Genomic DNA, 21,891 nt, shown 5'->3' with positions numbered 1-21,891 from the left:
CTTATTTGTCATGTTCCTTCTTGCATTGTCACTCAGAGTAATGAGATGTCAAAGCAGGCAGGATCAAACCGTAATTTCTTCACTTAATGAGAACAAATTAGATCACCAGTTGCCTGAGCCAGGCGAGAGCTGGCTCCATGTTTGTTCAGCTCCAAGCATGAGGCTTGGACTAATAAAGCTGCATGTCAAAATCTTTTTAACTGCCAAATACAAATGAACATTTACTTAGGCTGTTGAATATACAACAGCCTAATTATTTTTCAGACTAGTACATGGGATAAAATCCAGAATTGCTCAACCGCATGCTCTTTCCCAGCTTTGTGAATTCTTATGCAGGACTACAGGCATCAGTAAAAACTGAGAGAGATGGAAGTGCAATAAAACAAACAGCAATGGTCTGGGATTTGGGTTAATTATAAATTAACAATTCAGTGAACAACAGTGATAAATGGGAAAAAATAATCAGAAGTCCATACAAAGATTATTTTATTAATTCAGGTTTACTAAGTGACCTTTACTCCCTTCCCCTTGGATTCTGAGAAGCTGACTGAATTCTGTATCTTTTAACTTACATATAAAAAATACAGGAAAGGAAAGCGTATGTAAGTACCTTTAAAATGAATAGAAAAATATTTCATAAAAGATGGTACTTGTCAGCAAACAAAACAAGTACAAGAAAGTATTTGTTGAATTTTATCAGGAATGAATGAAAAGTGACAGTGTGAAAATACAGCATTTATTAATCCTGGTTAAAAAAGTAGGAAAATTAACTTACACTTAGTTTTTCTTCACTGTCCAATTTCTATGCGAATCAGTTTGACTAATGTATCTTGAATAGGTCACAGATGTTGACCGTAACTTGAGTGCTAAAATTATACTTTCTCACTTATAATTTCAAAGGGAAGTATTTTAAAGGGGAAAAGTACTAAAAAAAAGCTAATGAAAAATATGAAAAGACTCTCCCTGCTCTGTTTGGATAGAATCAACAAATTTGTTGAGGGAAGATTTGTTGAGGGTATACTTCTTTTCATAACTCCAACTATATAAAACTACATTACTACCAGAAAACTACATAATCAAAATCTCAGAAAGAAAAATATAACCTGTTGAAACTGCCCCTCAGAAACGCCATCTCTGTAGAAGATTATACGCGTTGGTTTAAATCTAGTTGATTTGTAGAACTGAATAAGCAACTCCCTGACCATGGCAGCCAAATCTTGAATGATTTCTTGGCGGTGCTGCTGGACCCGAACAGTGGCACAGTATCGATTAGGATGAGCATCCATGCTTCCTACAACCTGTTGAAAAAACGTTTAGTATCAAACCAAACTTAAAAGCAGTTCAATAAAGGTATTTCATGAGGATCACCTCACTATCTTTTTACCAGTATCTTGTAAACTAAGGGGTTGACCTAGCAAAGATGCAGTCAGAATCATAATGTGCTTGGAAAGAGCTTTGAGTTTAGTCTACCTTTGGTAGCATACTCTGCGGAAACAGAAAACTTATTTTAAATCTAAAAGACTAATTTCCTATTTGCCCCTAGATACAGTTAAAAAAACAAATACAGTTTGGAGCATGGATACCATGAAACCATTGGTTTAGTCAGGACTGCAGCATAGAATTTGAACTCTTGAAGATCGAGTCGCTTTCTGGGACACTGTGGATAAACCCATCAAACTGAAATGGTGAGGCACCACAGAAATATCCCCCACCAAACAGACACTGCTCGCTAAGGGAAGGGATTTTTTGGTTTATGAGACATCAAAATTCATATATTAAAAAAGTGGCATAGGACTTAAAAATAAACAGACAAACAAAAAATATCCAAATTCCGTATATCAAAAATCACAACTAAGCACATCACCACCTGGTTTTCCCTAGACACACGCATAGAATTTTTTGAAATAGGTATTTGTTTATTTAGCACCACAGGCTAAGATCTGCACATACTGCCACTAAAGATCTTCATTATTAAATAAGTCAGAACAGCCACTACAGGTGTTTCACATAACGCAAGTCAAAGGCTGTCCCCTGTATTTAAGGAGTATATTTCCAAAAAGATTAATGCACATTCTGTGTTGTCAGGAAGCTTGAATCCCCAAAACTCACAACTGAGCCAGCCTAGTTCTCTATCAGTAATGGATAAATTCTTAACATTCTTAACTGCTGAATGAGCAGATTTAAACATGCACCAGCTTATTACAGGTTGCTGATAAATATCAGCTAATAGAAAAGCTCCTCTACGTATTAGCAGCTCAGGCATTTTACAAGCTAATACACACATTTAAGTAGTATCAGAGCAAACTCTCCAAACTTTCATTAGATTCCTGCAGAAAAATAATTTATAATACTATAATTAGGCAACCAGAAGAAATGGACCACAAAAGAATTGAAACTAATAAAACGCATTAGAGCTGAGCAGCAGGAGAGAGCAGGGGTTAAAGATCATTACACAATTTACTCACTGCAGCAATGGAAGGCTTTTTTCCATCTCCAGCTGGCGGATGAGTTACATCTGCACCAAGGAATATGACAGGCTGTTGAAATACTGGTGGTCTGATAAAGAGAAAGCCAATTTGTAAAAGCACATTATAACTCCAGTAAATAGCACTCTATAGTCTTTGCAGTGATTTAGTCAACAATTTGCACTCAGAGTTGGTCACTTGTACTCTGACAGTAATTAGAAATCCTGATTAGGGTTCTCATACTAAATACTTAGGCATATTCGTTATAGCTAATCGTTACTTTTCATTAAAAATTAGTAAAAAAAAAAAATCAATTTTTTTTTAACTTGGAGAATTGCAGCCTTTATTAGTTACACCATAGCAAAGAATAAAAGTTGATTCCTTAGCATCAAATAGCATCTGAGAAAAATCAGAGGACTGTGCACATACACAGATGCTACGATCTTGTTTCTGAACAAAAAACCAGCTTTGGTAAGGAAGTACAAAAATTGAGGATATCACAGGTACTATTTTGAGAGTAGGTATTTATAAAAAACTATGCTTCAAAGTTTTAAACAAACCTTTAAGTTAAGATATTAATCAACTGCATCAAGAGTGGAACACCAAAAACACTACACTGGAAGTTTCAGGCTTCAACTCTATTCCTTAATAGAACAATTTTAAACAGGAAATCTTAGGCCACCAGAATTTTTTCATGTGTATCTGGGTGTCTGGGGGAATGGTTATGGAGATAGATTCAGCGGTTTTCAGACCTTCTCTAAAAAGGAATTTGAAGGTAATTATAACAATGTAACTTACAACGCAGCTATACAAATAAAAAGCTGTTCTATTCCCATCCCCTCAACCAACAGAAAATAATAATAAAGAGTTCTGTTTTAAATATCCCAAATCTGCACTTTTCCAGAATGCCCAGGTGTTGTGTGTAGTTCTGCCATTTATTTAATTTTTCCTCTTTACTTAACTCCATTTTCATGAGTGCATTGGTATAGTGAGCAGAATTCAACTTTCTGGCCACATTGTTGTTGTCAACACAGGCCACTTAACAGAGACTTTACATTTATGAATCCAGCATAAAACTACTTATATGGTGTGCGTGTTTCTGTTTCGTTTCCACAGCAGTATCTTTAACTCCTTTTTGTAAAACAAAACCAAAACCCAACAAAAAAACCCACTGTGCCTTTTTGAAGTGCATGCTCTGTAATATGATGATTTTTAGTTGCTTTAATAGGAATCTCCAACAAGCACATTACCCAAGCTGACTATATTTAGTGCAATAAACAGAATTTAACAAGATCCATATCCCTTCTGAAAATATGTCTTTTTTTCCCCTCCCTAAGTACTTGTTGTTGGATTATTTTTCAGTAGTTGCCTTCCGACTAGCCTAAATACGTCGAAGTGAAAATGTCTTATCTGTGCAAAACAGATTGTTGACTTCTTTGAAACAGGCTCCCAGGAATGATGTAGCAGGTTATTCCCTGAGCTCTCCCTAGCACTTGAAATACAATGACTGTTAAATGACATCTTTTTACTGACGTAGAAACCTAGTCGATTAAAGTAACTTTACGTATCTTTATCCTAGCCTTCTCTATCCTGCACAGGTAAGACAAAACAAGCTGTATTTTGTTCATTCTTCCACTAGAATTTCTTGTCACTGATTTTTCAATAAAACTGATTAAAATCTTCAATTTAAGAACATTTGTTTTAAGACAATACAAAACCAAATTTAGTCTATAACAGCAGGGTCCCCTTTTTTTTTTTTTTTTTACAACTAAGAAAAATACTTATTTGACTCCCACTCAATTATACGCAGGATTTTAGTGACATGTCAGATATGGAACTCAATAGTATAGTCACAGTATAACTAAAACTTATGAACATAATACCAATAAGAAATTGCAAGGTAAACTGGACCTGGAAACCAATTAAAGAGTTTTCTGCTCCCAGCTTTTGGTCGTTTAAATGCCTATGCAAGTTAAGACATACTACAAAATGAAGACTCTTGACCATAATTAAACTATAAAGGGAAAGGCATTACTATTCAAGATGGTCTCTATTTGTTCCCGAAAATTCAAGGTAAATAAAATATTGTAAATTTTTCATTCAAATGAAAGTTGTATATTTCAATGGTCAGATTGCAATAACAGTATTTTTATTATAAATTTCAACTGGAACAAGTATTCCTCTCCAGTCTTCATAACCTAACTTTTGCAGGACTATTTATTAGAAGCCAAAAGGTAGTTTGTCTGAATAGCTACTTAAACTACAGTGCTATGACTACAGATAAAAGCACCCAGTTATCTTAAATGAGACGCATGTTCTCTTTACAATGCAACACCCTCTTCCTCTCTGAAAGATGGCTTACCTTCCCTGTGGCAGTAAAATATTATTTACGCCTCCTAATTTGACATTTATTTTTAAGCAAAGGTTAGACAGAGTTTGCGGTGTTGTTCTTTGCACATTTTTCATCTGAACGCACTGTGTAGCCATTCCCAACACAGTGTCGCCAACACGCTTCACCTCCGCTGCAAAACAAAGAAAAACCAAAAAACATTCACATACTGTAAATCAAACAACATAGGAGACATTAGTGACAATCAACTACACCTAGAGTTTTAGCGAAGTGGTCATTAAGCTTAAAGAAACAAGAAGAAATCTAAACCCAACCCCAGCCTCCCATAAATCTCCTCCCAGTTCTGTACTGCTCCATCTGCTGACAGCACGGTTACTGGGTCCTAAATATAACTAAAGGCACTGTTGGCTTATTTTAACCAAGAATTTTTTTTAAATTACACTAATTGTAATTTTAGAATTATAGCGTTCTATCATTTGTAAGGAAGAACCTTTGGCTAATGAGGTAGGTCATGTGGATATATTACAGTAATGTGGTCATATTAGGATGATGAGCACTTGTTTCATTATTAAACACCGGACTAGTAACGCAAACTTAATAGTAACATGCTGAGCAATATTTAGCCAACCAGTTTATCAGTGCATCACTTGCAGAAAAAGTGGCCGGTTTAGCGAAGGATGGCCCATAATGAGTTTCTTTCGGAGTCTTTAAGAACTATACTGTTCAAAAGATTAAAACAAATCCTATTGTTAACAACAAAATTGAGACTTAAAGGCTTTAACAGAGTCATCCTATTACACTCAGGAAAGGAAGAAATTTAGGCTCCAAGACAGGCTCAGAGAAGATGCCAACCCTCTTTTGGCAACAGGTTTTTTTTGTTTTTTGAGGAGCAGGGTGAGAAGAGAAAAGACAAGATTGTGGTATAGGAAGTGCAAGAGTATGGAAAAGCACAAGGAGAAAATAGATGATTAGAGAGGGCAGAAAGAACTATAATTAAAGATAATTACAAGGAAAGTAGATGAGAGTTGTACCACATCCTCTCAGTGGTTAAGTACAGGAAAGAGTCTCCTTTTAATGCCAAGCAGGAAAAGTGAAAATGTCACTTTGCACTGAATTTCTATTGAACAAATTGGAGACGAGCCACTTCCTTTGCAAGGCTGAATTCAATAGGAAGAAAAGTACTATTTTGTTAAAGTTCCTCTTTTAATCTCTCTTTTTGTGTTATATGAAAAAATCTTGGGGAAAGAAAGTCAGGAAATTATTTTCTGGTATATTAAATTGGTGAAGGTGAGGGATGGGATGAGATGGAACAAATCTGCAGCTGCTTGGTAGATCTGAGTCATGAGAGAAGGGAGAGTCCGTGAAGCTATGGGAGAAAAATAGTGGATGGTGCTGCAATTAGGCAAGGTAAGTGAAAAAAAGAAGGCGGCAGGATACGAAAATGAGCAGTCTTGCCTATACAGTTTATCTAAAACATATTAAAACCTGTGTGTAAGTGCTATGTAAAATGCACTAATTGTCAATCTATTTCCAAAAAACAGTTTAAATTGCTGAGTTTTCACCTTCCACGCATCTGTGTCCTCACAAGCCAAGAGTTAAAAAAACTGAAAGAACCGGGCGGCGGGGGAATTAGATTGGCAGAAATCTTCTCCTTCACTCAACTTCTTCTGCCAAAGGGTGATGACATGAGTAAGCAAAGACATTCTAAAAGCTACATGGTCCTTGAGATCATTACTTCTTCAATCACTTGGAATTTTTAGCACACAAATTATAGTGAGTATATTTTAATCCACTGCATATCAATTCCAACAATTTCACAAAAGCCCTGGTTTAGCTTTCTCACTCACAAACTGCATTTCAAATGCAACCAACAGGAAGAACGTGGAAAAGCAAATTAAAAGCACAGACAAAAATAATGAGAGAATTAAGGTCTTAATTTAGAACACCACGAAGCACAAGAAGAATAATACAATTAATTTATAGCCCATTCCCTAAATGGAATTTAGGGAACAGAACTTCTCTCATTCAGATACTTCACAAAAAAACCACAAGAAATCGTGACTGAAACACCCATGACTTGCACTTACTGACCATAGACTGGTGTTTTTCCTGGCAAAATTACTACAACAAGCTGCAGCCCAGTATAAGTGTTTTTGAGATGTCTGAACATGGGCTCCACACTGTCAGCTCCCTGCGCATATTTACAGAAGCACGGCTGCCCCTGGATTGGCATTCCCGCATCTCTGGAAATCTTCCTCAGTTGTTCTGTAAAAGACCTAAAGCATGCAAATAAATACATTAGATTCTCAGGTAGCAAAATCCATCTTGATTTTTGTTCTTATTTTTAATGGAACAATCCTGTTAAACTTGCAGAATTGCACTGTCCAAAAACCTGGGAATTTACCCCAAGTGCATCTTTAATTGACTGTGCCAACATAGTCACTGAAGGAAAAATGGGAAGATGAGGAAATACACTGTATAAATAACACCATAACTAAAAACTTGATTTCCAAAGCAAATTCTACCTTATTCGATCTTTCTACAGGAGATACAGTATAAGCTACTTTTTGCAAAAACACTACAATGATGATATTTTGGATAGCTGCCCTACCATATTTCCATGTAGTGCTACCACTACAGAAATGGCTGGAGTTCCTCATTTTTCTTGGTGCGGAAAACAACCAACAGAAGTTACCAGCAATTGTATCTCAGCAAATTGATCAACATCAATAATAACGCACAAGAAAAGTTTGCTAGAGTTATCAAAGAAAAGGTGTACCCTGGTGGTGAAGACAAACCTTCTCCAAGAACGGTGCAAATAGAAGTCACCTTTTGATGGAACTGGTCAGAAACAGAGACAACCTAACTTTGTCAGAGGTTTTTATCAGTGAAGACTGCTTCAGGTCCCCTGCTAGCAGGGTATGCTGCATTGCAGCCTGCCCCCTTCTCCTGGCTCTTGTTGACATGGTAGCGTTCAGCTATCTTTCCTTCTGAAGGGACACCAAGAAGACACTGTGCCTGTTGCAAGCAAGACAATTCAAAGCACTTCAGTGTAGGACTCCAGGGCTCTACGAAGTATACCCAGTCTGGAAAGCATCTTCAAAGTCATGGCTTCTCCAAGTTAGATGCCTGCAGTCAGTGATGTACGAGTAGCCTGTAACTCCCATCCTCACAAAACAAAGGCAAGATAGGCAAGCAGTGAGGTGTCACAATGCAGACCTATAGAGTGGAGTGCGTGGTGCCAAGGGACCAGCATCCACACTACATGTGTTTCTGGATTTTTCGTCCGAGCAGCTGTAGTCTGGTGCAGTGGGCTGAATGTTCGTTAGTGACTGAAGGACATCCTCTAGTTCGGGTTTAAAAAAAAAAAAAAAATTAAAAAATCCACACTGCACACTCAGACTGCTCCTTGATGCACAACATGGTATGGCAATTTGGTGACCATCAGGAGTATCACTTCAAATAAGGACTCTTGATTCAAACTAAAAGACTAGCGCAGACACACCCAGAGATGTCCTTTGGCACTTGGTTTAACGACCAGCATAGTAAATGCCTGATCCTAGATAGCAATGCTTAACCGACATAAATGCTGACAAAGCCCATTTTATTATTTTGGAGTGGGTACCCCCACAGGCATCTAAAAAGCTGCTCGTCTTCACCAGTGGGTGCCAGTAATACAGTCTTACCCAGTGACGAGGGTGTGAAGATTTAGTTTCTTCCAAACCCATTGTTAACTTTCATGAATCATAACAACCTGTGAGCTTCAGCCCTGCAGCTTGTGGCTTCTTGCAGAAAATAGGCGCATTAAGCTTTTTCCCTGGCAAAACAGGCACTCGCCACTATAAGCGGAAAGTCAGTGGCAGAACACGCAAGTCTAAAATGACACCCGTTTTGAGCCTTTAGAAGTCACAGAATCATAGAATTGTTACAGTTGGAAGAGACCTCAAAGACCATGAAATCCAACTGTCTACCCAACGTCACCATGCCCACTAAACCATGTCTCGAAGCGAAGTATGATGTCTAAGAGGAAAGGTTCTCTCCCTGTTCCGAGAGGTAAAGCAGGATGATTTTGAAGGCTTTTTGGGATTTTGAAGGTATTTACTCTGATGGATCTACAGCAGCTGAGTTCCAACTTGCTCAACAAGATGTAACAAGACACAACTGGATGCAGCCATATTCCTAATATGAAGGAATGTCCTTTCACAGTAAGGACAAACTCCATCTAAGTCATCAAATAATTTTATTTTGGCTTATTATGTTGAAGACTTCTGCCTGACTCTCAAAACTGACCAACTTCTCCTACACAGCATTTCCACTAGAAGAAACAGTGTGAAAGGGAAGATTCTCTGGCAGCTTAGTTCCTGCTATGCACCCGGAGACAAGAAGTCCCTAGCCTTACACAATAGCAAGAAAAGTAAAGGGTAAGAGTCCCACTGTTTGCTCACCACTTGTTATGGAAAAATTCCCAAGCTATTTGGCAAATCATCTAAAGGAACACTGTTGTTATGAACAATCGTCGTCTTGCATTCACCTTACAAAGAGCAGCTGAGTCACCTGCTAGGGCAGCTATAAGAGCTGCACTTGTCCATGCACGAAGGGAAAGCAACTGCGTGCAAAAGAAGGAATTAGACAATCCACCTAGGCAGGCATGAATACTTTTCTTGATCTAAGAATGGTAGATGTCACTTAACAACAGCCTTTCAGCAATCACCTTCCAGCCAAAGACAGAGAAATCAAATTTGAAAGTTTCATTCAAATGCTCAAAGTCAACAAAACAACTAGTCCTACTCATCTTGCAAATACAGCAACTTGCACATTACAGTAACTCTAGAGGGTAGAAAGTTTTAGAGAAAAGCTGGATTGTTTCTTAAAATTTTCTCTTTAAATAAGTTCTGCATGAATAAATCTATTCCATATAACTAGGAAAAGAACCTAAGATGACATAGATGTTATCATTAAGTATTTGTGAAGAGTGAAAGTTAAACACCCATCATTAAATCGTTTCGGTCATGTCCTAAGGCCTCACTGGTCAGAAACCTGCCATATAGTATAAATTGCTTTTGGTAAGTCTGATTTAGAGGATTTCATGATGCTAACATTGGAGTCATACTGGCATCATTCAAAACACACAGAGGCACACTCTCAAAAGCACTGTTAAAGATGTATTGCCATATGTTAATATAACGAAATATATATTCTAAATAAGTGAAATGATGATATTGCCATACATAATAAATTATAAAACCACCATCTTATCAAACACACTTACTTAAGATGAACTTCAGTGCACTGGCGCTGGGGAGCAAAGCATGCAATTGCCCAAACCTTTATTTCAATTCCAGTGTGAAACTGTTTATTCCTCATGTCCCAGACTCCTTGAACGGGTGTAGCAATTGCTTTATTCTGGAAGTGGAAGGAAAAAAAAAACAAAACTGGAACACTAATGCAAAAATTGATTCATGCTAACAAAAATCAGTTACACTTCTACTTCCCTCCAACTCGCAAGCTATTTATATTCTCAGGTCTTTCTCTCTGCTGTTCAAACATCTATCCTATCTCGCAAAGATCATTCTATCAGTGTAGCAAGACAGCTTGCTAGCCAGGTGAGAAATAAAGCTCATAAAAATAATGCTCATATAGTTCATTTTTATTATTGATGGTTTCCTTTGGTTATATAAATCAGCAGCAGACAGAAATCACATAGGGATAGTAAGTCAGATTCATGCTTGGTATGTAACGTTAACAAGAACGTATATTTCTACAGTGACTTTACAACTGCTCAGTGAACTTTCCAAGAGCGACTTAATTTAAGTATTATCAATATTTTACACATCACTAAGTAGAAGCAAATAGTGGTTCGATGTCACTCACACAACTCTAGAAAAAAAAAACGTGAACAAGCTGACCAAAGATGATCAGTTATTCAACTTGGACCTGTGCAACACTTTTTTAAACTCCCATCAAGCAGACATTACTGTGATGGATTTTCTAGAGGACAAAGGGATATAATAAGATGACTAAAGTAATTCTGGTGATGTTAATTACCTTAATAAGTATTAGTATCCTGTAAATGTTTTAGACAAGTTACCACAATGTCTGCCTTCTTATTTAATAGCAACAGCTAAAATTTATGGGAATTTTTCAGGGGACACAGAAATTTAGTAATTCGTTTTGCAAGGAGTTGTGTCTGTTGAAGGCAGTACCTCCCCCACTCCAACTTTCCATCATTCATCTGCCATTAAGCTCTTGTTCCCCCTGTTCCCCTGGTGCCAGAATAGTTCATGAGAGCACTCTCCCTAATCAGGATCAGACAAAGACAGCTGGGTTATCTTAACCTGTCAGTGAAAGAAGGTTTGAGCTAATCTGCCCAATTTTGTCTGAAGAGCTTTAGGTAGAAGACACAAGATCCTCTTCCCACTGCAGGTTTATGAAGGTAACAGTCTGATTTGTGCACAGGGTCAGAACTATCTTCAGCTGGCAATGCATGATCTAGAAGAGGTTCATCAGAAGCCTCCATAAATTAAGTTATCCCAGCTATCAAAGCTTTTATCTTGCATAAAAACAAGACATGCTATATAATCGATAGAAAATCCTGTTCCTCCAGCTTTTTTTGAAAGACACGGTAGGAAGATTATGTCAGAAAGGCCATCTGAAAAGCCACTGTGAAGAAAAAACCTGAGAGTAAATACTCCAACAGCAAGAGATGGCTCTAGAGAAAAACATGCTGATAGAGATAACACCTTAAGATAGTTGTCCTAAACACAGCTGCTCCACCCCGAACACTCAAAACCAACCAGAAGTTCAGGAAGATTTCAGAGTTAAGGGAAGAAAATATAAACAGTAATAATTGAAGTTGTCTCTGTTCTTCTCCATAAACACTGATTTGAACCACTATTTGCAGGTTTCTTCTTGCAACATGCAATAAAACAGTGCGTGAAGGAAAAATACACACATTTTTCTCTGAATTTTACATAAATGCATTTTTTACCTAGCTTTACTTTCAGAAATAAAGAAGTAATTGAAGGAGATGCAAAATGTCCATTACATTTAAGGGCTTTCAAAACTTACATTTAAGTTCTAAACATTACACTTATGATGACTTTATCCCGTTACATCCAACATAATTAATTCAAAAGAATCTTATTACAGAAGTTACCACAGCTGGTAATGGAAGCTATCACAGATCACAGAGTATCTGTTCAACATACCCTGCCTCCATAGAGGATTGAAGGAGGCTGTAAGACTCTACCGGTCACATCTGTCATTTCATCTTTGACCATTATTCCAAATTCACGAACATAAGGGTCAGTATTAAAACTTGCACTCCGCATCTGAAATGAAAAGGAATTACATATTTCTTGCAGAAAAAGAAGTGCTTTTTATGCAATCTAATACTTTCTGAGATATCCTCTATCTGGGCACATACCCCTTACATATGGGTGATGTCACATATCCGGAGCCTCTGTTAATTTCACTTGGATACATGGATGCCTCAAAATTTGAAATAAAGCACCAAAAAAACCACTTGAAAGCCTTTTGTGAGAATGTATTTCTCTGATTAATGGAGAAAGGCTTATAAAAACAAGTACGTAACCTGTGTGTAGTGCACAAGCTATTCAGTATCTGCTAACAGTAAGAGAAAAATTAAATCTATTACTGTGCTTCACTCATCTTTGACAGAACACTCACCAATTTGCTAATCTCTTCTTGACGGTCAGGTGCTGATCTGGCAGTTGCTCGAATCATAGTGGAAGTTTGATTGTCAGTGAGTTTCTTTATGCATCTTTGTCCCGCCACTATGTTGCACACCTAAAATATCCCCACACCAAGGAAGTTAAAAAACACAATGCAACTGGTTTGGGGGTTTTTTTTGTTTGTTTGGTTTGGTTTTCTGAGGTTTTTTTTGTTGCGGCACTACAAAATTTCTAAAGTTGGCTACTCAAAAACAGTTTGTCAACATTTGAGTCCTTTTTCCTCCAATCCCCTTTCCTCATTCCCAGAATACAGTATTATCTATTAGTTTACTTGCCTCAAGAGGAAGGTATGTGTGTTTCTGCTCCTGTCCAACTTGTAAACATGGAAGGTGAGGATAGCGTAAAACTAATTTATGCCTGTCCTTAAAATACTGAGCTACTGTGCATTCAACTGTTTGTCCATTCTCCTGCTGATTTTATTGGAAATCAAATAAGAAAATAAGTCATTACTTTATGTAGAATGCTTTCCCACACTTGCTCAATACACTTCTTGGCACAAGTTAAGCTTACTGGCGATTAAACTTGTCTTGCTGAAATGATGCAAGTGTACTTCTATAATTAAGAGACCATCATTGCCACAACTGTGTGTCTTCTAATAACACAAAAGAAGGCTATTTCTCTAACATTGTTGATACCTGAAGCTGTAAGTTAAGTTTGCTAAGAGGAGGTGCCTTAGAGACAAAGACTAATGTTTTCTGCTTATTTGAAATATTCACAGTACTACATTTTATGATATGCCATGCATAGAAAATAGCAAGCCTACTATGAGTGTCGCAAACCCGATTATTGATTCAGAAACACATTTCTCTTTCTGTACATTACAAATAAATTTCCGTATATGCACACACATCTGCATATACTTACATCAAGGCGGCACCAACATTGTCTTTTCATTAACATAACACATCACTGAAAGCACGAAACAAAGCCCAAACAATTAAATATCAGATTTAGATATTGATCAGTTATTATCTTGTAAAAAGCTGGTTATCAGTTTTGTTCCTTATGCTACTTTCTTAAAAATGGGAATAAATACATCCATATTCAAGTTATCTGCAAATCCCTGGTTAGAGATTAAAAAACAAACATTTTTTTCCAGAGGACAAATACATTGGTAATAAGCAAGATTAGAAAGCTGATCCCAATCGGCACTACTTTTCTACTCAACAGTTCTGGGAAACATTATGCTACCAATAGGGCACCCTGTTCTTCCAATGTTGAAGAAATCTGTAAATAAAAAAAAAAACAAACAAAACAAAACAGAAAAAAAAACCCCAAACCCACACCACACACTTAAAAAAAAGCAATTGGTTCAAATATCATGACATTCATTCCAGAATAAAAACAGAACAAAAAGAACAGCAAAATTGGAAAAATACTTTGAGGTGTATTTTAAATGTATTGTCCAAAGAAAGTATCATTTTTCAAGACAACTTTTCCTATGTCAGTAAGGCAGGCAAGATACTTTTCCAGCCTGAGATTAAACATACACTTAAAAAGAAGCAAAATACTTTACGTTTGGTGACTTGCTGGTCGTCTGGTGACATTGCACACTCTGTACTTTCTTTTCATTTGTCCACAGTGTGTTATCTCCACCTTTAGACCTAAAAATTGGACAACACGTATCACCATTTCTTCACAATCAAGGTGTCAGCCCCCTAAATTGTTACACCAGACCACTTGGAACTGTGCAGTAAAGCTATTCACTATTTAACACGTTCTCCAAGCACCAAAGGGTATACCAGATGGAACTAAAAAAAATCCCCCACAATTTATAGTTTTAAAATTCAAAAATGCTGAGCTTCAGCCAAAGTTCAACAAAGAATTTTAGAAACAAGACAAAACCCCAAAGACGCAAGAGTTTGCACACGAAGCTGAATGCATTCTGTGAATTCCAATTCTGTACCTCTAAAGAAGGTCTAAACATACGGTATCTGTGAGACCTCCAACTATTGCAACCAACCCTGAACGAATGGATCAGCAGGGTGGAGCAGAATACCCGTACAGCCTCTAGGAGCCCACAGGAATGAGGCCACGGGGCTTTATTCTTCGTGAAGACAAGCACCTGCTGCAAACCACACTGGCTCAAAAGCCAAGCCCACCTGAAAGTCAGTAACTTCTAGAAGAATAGATTATCCACCCAAAACAAGAACACCACAGCTACCTGTAAAGAAGTGTTTCTAATTCACCATTACCCACAAATACAAGCTTGAATGCAGTGGGTTTATTTATATTATTTTCATGCTCAGGCAGAAACAGGTGTATGTGGCCTATTAGAGATAGGAAATTGAATGTGTGGGAATAGGAAGGAGGGGGCTGTAGATAGGAATTCCTTATATATCTGTACGTGTACATGATCTTAGGCTGCTGCTGAGTAACACTGCATATTTCCCCTGTCAAAGGCAATAATAACTTGCCAAAAACATAGTAATCTTTCCATGTAATTTGTTAGGGCTCAAAGTGCCATCTATTATGAAACCTTCAATAAATACCAAGTTTTCATGAATACCTCTGAAATCTGTATCACAGTATTTTCATTAAAAGATAAACTGTTACCTCAGTACCTCAATTTACAACTACCTTTGCTGCAAATTTGAGATGACTTCTCTCTGAAGAATGAAAATCCTCATGGGAAAAAAAGACAATAGCAGCCAGAAATTCAGTGCCTGATTATTTTTTCAAAGCATTTACAACCAGTACGAACTCGGGATTTATTTATATTGTGCTTGCTAGCTTCTAGTTGGGCGAAGATGATTTTGTGGAAACAAGGAAGCTGCATGATAGATTCATAGAGTTTTTCTTTTTTAGCTTGCTTTCCTTCTATCAAGCATATCATGAAGGAAGGATCTCAGTTGTCCAAAAGAAACCTTCAGTGAACAAAACCAGTAAAATTCCTTTCTGCTACTCTTTGATTCAGTCATTACATATTAGAAAAACCATAATTTACTTCCAGGAGAAGATATGTATGAAATATACCTAAGTATGCAAAAAAAATTGCTAAATTATTAGTAAAATCTGGAACATAAAAATCTTGACATCAGTAATTGAAAAAATTTAAGATCAGATAATTTTAGAAAGAACAATGAAATCCCAGTCTTCGTAAACACTTTGAAATCATCAGATTAGGACGTGGAGTATCTTTGTCCTGGAACTGGGACTGGCACTACTGATATGTTTCAAAAGTCAAAAATACAAAATTTTTGTATTCATAACTGTTAACTCGTATTTACTTTAGAGATGGAAGTACTTTAAGAAGAGTAAAGCACACTACAGTAAATATAACTTCTAAATACAATAAAGCAATATTCATTTGGAAAGATAAATTGTTTTTAAGGAGGCTGACACAATAAGGTATGCTGCTCTACATGCTGAAAAGATCTCAGTAGTACCTCTGCACTGAGACGCTCTCAGATGCCAACACACACCAGTAACTTTGACATGACACTTGATCAAGTGGTAGTGAGGCACAAAAAAAACCCCAAAGGAATGTCAAGAGAACCTACGCTTAAATGAGGAGAAGCTTGCACAAGCCATAAGTCAGTAACTAATCTCACTAAAATAAATTATCATCCATCTGCTAGAAAGTTTTAGCTCAGACCATCACTTAGAGTAAAACATATCATGTTCATTGTTTCACTAAAGCACTTTCATTAAGTGCAAAGCTAATTAAACTGCCCTATATTTGCCACAGGCAAAAAACACATGCATATATAGTTACCACAGATTCTTGAATACCTGGTAATTTACTTATGTGCATACCTGAGTCCTAAATGTGGCTGGTTCAATAAATAAACATGCTCACTTAACTTTTTGTACCAGTGATTCATCAAATCTGAAGTCACATACTTACCTGAACTGACCCAACTTTGCTCATATTCACAAAGTGACTCTGTCAAGCCACAGAGGTCAACCAATGCAGTAAGAATGAAGGACAAGTAGACTAAAACATAACATTGATCAGCAGACTTCTGAAAGTCTTGAAATACATGTAAGTAATAAAATGATTCCTGCCTCTTAGTTTTGCTCAAAAAGTGTATGTGCACTGTTTGTTGTGATAATCTGTCTCCCAATACGGCAATGGCTAGAGAAAATATTCTGAACATGTAGTGGTAACATATCATCAGATAGAATAAAGCAGTTTTATGTAATTTAATTATTACCTTTTATTTCTTTGGTAAACTTTACCCTTTGGGAATCTGTCAGAGGTTTTTGTTGTTCTTCAATACTTTTGAAGTCCAAAACTTCACATACAAACTCGATAACTGGCTGTGCTTTGTAAAATGCGGTTGCAGATACTGTAGACAAAAACATTTACGCTGTATTACAAAAATATCAAGGAAATTTTTAAGAAATCCAACAAATGGAATTAAATTTTTGCCTTTGCACTGAAAGAGAAAGAAGGAACAAGAAGAGACTTTTATAGGACCTACCATCAATATTTAACATCATTTTCCATAATGAAGGTCTGACTGATTGATGGAAGCCAAACCAAACTTCTCTGCCACCACCCAATGGATTTGAACACCCTTCTGATGCTGTAAAAAAAGACCGCCCCACAGGAGTATATCTGCAATAAAGAAAATAAATTCAGATCATAAAACTAAAGCAAAAAAATAAATTGTAATAAAGCCATGACTAACGCAAATTCCTGTTCACAAAAGCACAGGATTTTTGCCAATGTTTCAAATTACCAACCCTCTGAGATTTCTGTCAGGACTCAGGTTACACCTCTTAAGATCCAGCTAGTTACAGTAAGAAATTGACTACTACTCATGTTTGTTTAAATTTATTTTCCAGGATATTTCTTAATATACCTACTAATTCAAACAAAAAGCAGCAATAACTTTTTTGTACTCTTAAAAATTCAGCTATGCTTCAGTAAGAAAACAGTTAAACATCTCTGCTATTAAAACAACGATGTAATAACCTCTCCCCTTACTTGTGTGTAGCTTCCTCTGAAACCCATGGAAACTTTGCATGGGTAAACAACTGATCTAACAAGTATTTTTGATGCATCTTTCATCTTGATAATTTGGTATTGCACACTTAATATCAAACTAATCAAAACAAGCGCCAATACGTTTCTCTGAACAAAGATGTGTGACTAACTAGTCTGAGCTGTTTTCTGTGTTGCAAAATCTGACTAAAGTGATTTTTTTTTTTTTATCCTTAATGGGTGGATGAAGTCAACATAATATAAGGCTATTTAAAGATAATTACATAAATTTAACTAATTTTCCCTGTTTAGCCCTTCAAAATGGGAAAGTTCAGCCCTACCAAGCTTTGTTCTTTACTTTCCAATTAAATGTAATTTGAACAGTGGTCTTAAGTGACTTGTTTCATGGCAGCAGAATTAAACCCAGTATAACTTGGGTTTCACTGCAAGTGCTGTAGATCCCACTTGCTTGGCAAAAAAAAAAAAAAATCATTTTCAAGTTTTTCTTTTCTATAAAAATAGCTATACTGGGTGACATTAATGTCCCCCTAGCACAGTATCTTTTACGCAAAATTGGCAATAAACATCTGCCCGAGGACACATAGGAACAGGGTAACAAGTTTTAAAACCACCCTTACACACCTACCAACCTCCAACTACTTTCCACTTGGGGAGGGCTTCCTTCTCCGATGCCTACAGAGGAATGGGGTATGAGTGAGATGGCAGGGCACCCCTCATCTGAGGGCACACAAACATGGAGCATGTTTGAAGGCTAGTGGGGAAAGGGACTTGCATCCAGGCTGGAGGCTACTAATTCCACCGGATAAGCAGAACAGCACTGTATTGCCTCTTGCCTGAGCACGCCATCCGCCAGATAGCTATTATTGTGGTTGAGCTATGAAAGCACATCCTACCCAAAAAGCCACTGCAGCGATTCAAATAACAATGCAACCTCCTAAACCACGTCAAGGTCTTCCCCTCACCTCATGGAAGGCAAGTGCCTCATCACTACATCCAGTGCCTGGATGGTTTCAAACGGGACACTTGGCAGCCGACCAGAAAGAGCATCATGTAAAGCCTGCAAACTCACACAGGACATCCACTTTATAGCCACCTTAAATATTCTGTCCTTTCCTTCTCCTGGCAGCGTGACCTCCAGCTCCACCTGCAACAATGCCAAACAACAAACCAAGATGATTCTTTCCATTTAAAGGGGAAAATGGAAGGGGCTTGGAAGGGACGGTGGTTTCCTCTGAATAGTGCTATACAGCATGGGAGGAGACAAAAAGCAACAATGAAGACACATACATTAGGTACAGCCTCTTTTTACAGCTAGATCTTTCCAAAGGTGTATTTCAGACAGCTGGCATGCTTCCCAACTGGCATCTATCTCCCTCTTGGAGGCAACATTACAATTTGGAAGTGCTTGCGTATCAACTGGGAGGTCTCTGTGAAGATTCAATAACCTGATTTCAGGTACCTAACACATACTAATGCATCACCGCTCATGTCAGGTCCTGCATGCCTAAAATAAAACATGGTCTGTCACTACCTGCCAAGATTCATGAATTTCTAGTATCGCTCTCTAGAGCACCAGAGTGCTTTATATACTATTACTGTAGACATAGTTCAAACAAGAGAAAATAAAATCCACAAGGAGGTTTCAAAGAGGAAAAAAACCCACCACTAACACCCCCAAACAAAACAAAAACACCCAAAATCCAGGAACTCTGAAACCTCTTATTTTTTCAATACCAAAGAAAGAAAAAATGATGACCCCCAAGTACTAGTGATGCTATTAGGCAGGAAACGGGTACTCCTTTGACATATTATGCTCTACTTCGAATTTTTTGTCTAAAAAAACACTGGCAAACTACATTACGGTATATTTCTTTAGCCAATTACTTGTGATTATTTGTAATGCTGATTCTTCCTCTTTATTAAAACAAAGAAAGCCTGACCACCGAAGTTCTTAAACCAACTAAAATTAAGGCTTGTCTGAAATGATTAGCAGTTCTGGGAGTGACTGCAAGAAATAATAAGATCAGAGTATCCTTTGTACTGGATATAAACAAAAACATTGCATTTTCCTGTCCTAGGGAGTTTACAATTTAAATATAAGACAAACTGTAATTAGTGGGCTAGCAAAAATAATACATGGGTAACAGTGCGCTAATATATGCAATCACCTGGTCTTCTGTGACAGCTAGCTTCTTCAGTCAAAAAGCGGAAAGGAAAGATAAAACACAAATAATAATAAGCCTTCCCCTACACCAAAATAAAGTTGACAATCTATAGTATGCGGTCAAAATTAATATTACAGCTGCATCTCTCCCCTAGTGCAAACATCATTCACGAGGAGACTCAAGCAGAGAAAGGAGCTGTATGGCTGTGGGAGAGCAACGGGAACAGGAGTCTAATTGCAGGGTCACCGGTCTGAATCTGGCCCAGAAGGTTAACTCTGCTGAAAAGCTGTGAAAATAAAGGTACAGGTTTTCAGCTGACACAGGCTGGAAGCTTTCTATGAAGCCTTTTTTCTCCACCACACCATCAAAAGGTCTCCAACTTGCTGCTTATTTACAGCAGATGAAGGATGTCTGTCACACCTGAACCGCATTTTCCTTTAAACTTCTCTCCTCCTCCTCCAAATCAAGTTTCATAATTCCTATTATTCCTAATACTGCTAATATGTAACTAACCTGATTAACAACTTTGGTACCCTTAATCTAAAAAAAGATTTATTTTTATTTTTTTCCCCTCCTGGTTTCAATTTATGAAACTCTTTCACCGTGATGGAATGGAAAAAGATGAAGAACGAGACTACCTGTGTTGCAGTATCCATGTCCCTGGTGGAAATAAAAGACTCGGGATTGAAGAATTTCTATTCCAGTTGCTAGACTGCAAATGCTGACTAAGTTTAGCATAGCTGTGATGGTGAATTCACACTGCTGAATTTGGCACAAACAGTTTTTGCTGCTGAGTTTAACTCCACTTCAAAACAGGTAAATTAGAGACACTGCTCAAATAAATAAGGTTTAAATCCAACTTTCCACATTTTCTGCCTTTAATACCTCACCTGATTTACACGCTACTGAAGAGTTTGTATTTAAAAAAACAACTCATAAAAATACTTTAGGAGCAAAAAATGTGTCCTTAATCCACATCAACAAGATCACATATGCTTTTAGGCACTGCTAATCAGAATTTAAATCTCTCAGTAATATTTTATTTATCCCACTCTGTATTTTTAAGGGCAAACGAACAAGCTCATGTTTGACAGAGTAAGCAAAATATGAAAAAGTTCAAGACAAAGTAGTTTTAACTGAGAATTTTACCATGTACTTTACTATAAGGAATAAACGCTAAAGCCAAATTTAATGTCTGATTTCCTATAGTTTCAACAGGTATAATCTATCCCCAAATAAAAAAAATTTACAATCTGTCACTAAGACCCATTGCTAAATTGCAACACAGTTGACATAATTTTGCAGCTAAATGAACTAAATGAAAGGGATGTTACTGTAAGGATGTGAAAAATCATTAAGCCTGTGAAAAATGTGAAAGTCATTCATAAAAAGAGTAGGTCTTATAGCTGACGGAGTCTGATTGACTCGTACAAATCAGCACATCACTGTTTAAAAATAATAAAAATTAAACCTGATGATGTGTTTCTGGGGAATTCTTAGTACTCCTCCTTCTCTATAAAATATATGCAACACTACGTAATTATTTTATCAAGTTTTCATCATACAATGTACCTTCTCTCCATTAATCTGAGAGCTTTTCCTTCCCAGCGATTCAGAGGAAAAGAGATGCAGTTTCCAATCAAATATTTGGGTGCCTACCTCCCATGGACTTGTTTGGAAATGGATGTAAGAAAGACGTCTGCTACATATACAGAGTCATTAGTAGTGCTTCAAATAGACAAAGTCAAGAGGAGTAAGGTCGTGGCCACAGACAGGATTAAAAGGTCTAAAGAAATGAAGAAATTAAAGACTGAAAATAAGGTATAAGGAAGGAATGAAAATAGGTATGAGAATCACAAGGGGCAAGCAGAAAAGTACTTATAGAATAGAAAAATTTATAAAAGAAGCAGGGTTGTCACAGAGTCATTAGCAGTGCTTCAAATAGACAAAGTCAAGAGGAGTAAGGTCGTGGCCACAGACAGGATTAACACTTTCCTTCTGAAAAAGGAAACAGCAGTAGGATTTCTGTATCAAACTGCAGCTTGGTTCACTCTTAATTACTGTTTTTCTAATTAAAGATTGCTTAAGATGTATGTTAAAATGTATCAGCTGTTCTTGAATCTTGCTAGATGAGAAAGCTTTCCAGTTCAGTTAAAGTTTAATTCTAGCTCTTAATCATAGAAGGACATTTTAGGGAAAT

General features: G+C 37.1%; 1 protein-coding gene across 2 annotated transcripts in view; it reads right to left on the bottom strand.

Moving 5' to 3' along the window:
- AGO2 (argonaute RISC catalytic component 2) overlaps nt 1-21,891 on the bottom strand; it is a 32,629-nt gene that overhangs the window by 3,487 nt on the left and 7,251 nt on the right. The window contains exons 3-15 of one of the 2 annotated variants that reach the window (XM_009710159.1): nt 18,489-18,670; nt 17,000-17,136; nt 16,730-16,864; nt 14,086-14,173; nt 13,205-13,226; nt 12,845-12,973; nt 12,499-12,624; nt 12,024-12,146; nt 10,085-10,218; nt 6,907-7,091; nt 4,828-4,987; nt 2,466-2,556; nt 1,104-1,298 (exon numbers count right to left, since the gene is read on the bottom strand). In XM_009710159.1, coding sequence (XP_009708461.1) covers nt 1,104-1,298; nt 2,466-2,556; nt 4,828-4,987; nt 6,907-7,091; nt 10,085-10,218; nt 12,024-12,146; nt 12,499-12,624; nt 12,845-12,973; nt 13,205-13,226; nt 14,086-14,173; nt 16,730-16,864; nt 17,000-17,136; nt 18,489-18,670 — 1,707 coding nt within the window. The remainder of the gene's footprint in view (nt 1-1,103; nt 1,299-2,465; nt 2,557-4,827; nt 4,988-6,906; nt 7,092-10,084; nt 10,219-12,023; nt 12,147-12,498; nt 12,625-12,844; nt 12,974-13,204; nt 13,227-14,085; nt 14,174-16,729; nt 16,865-16,999; nt 17,137-18,488; nt 18,671-21,891) is intronic. The other variant, XM_009710160.1, reaches the window with a different exon arrangement.

Source organism: Cariama cristata, unplaced genomic scaffold (assembly GCF_000690535.1).
Source record: "Cariama cristata isolate BGI_N322 unplaced genomic scaffold, ASM69053v1 scaffold2531, whole genome shotgun sequence".
NCBI classification, from domain to species: domain Eukaryota; kingdom Metazoa; phylum Chordata; class Aves; order Cariamiformes; family Cariamidae; genus Cariama; species Cariama cristata.
The sequence above is the reverse complement of the archived record's forward strand: the minus strand, read 5'-3'. Positions and strand labels throughout refer to the sequence as shown.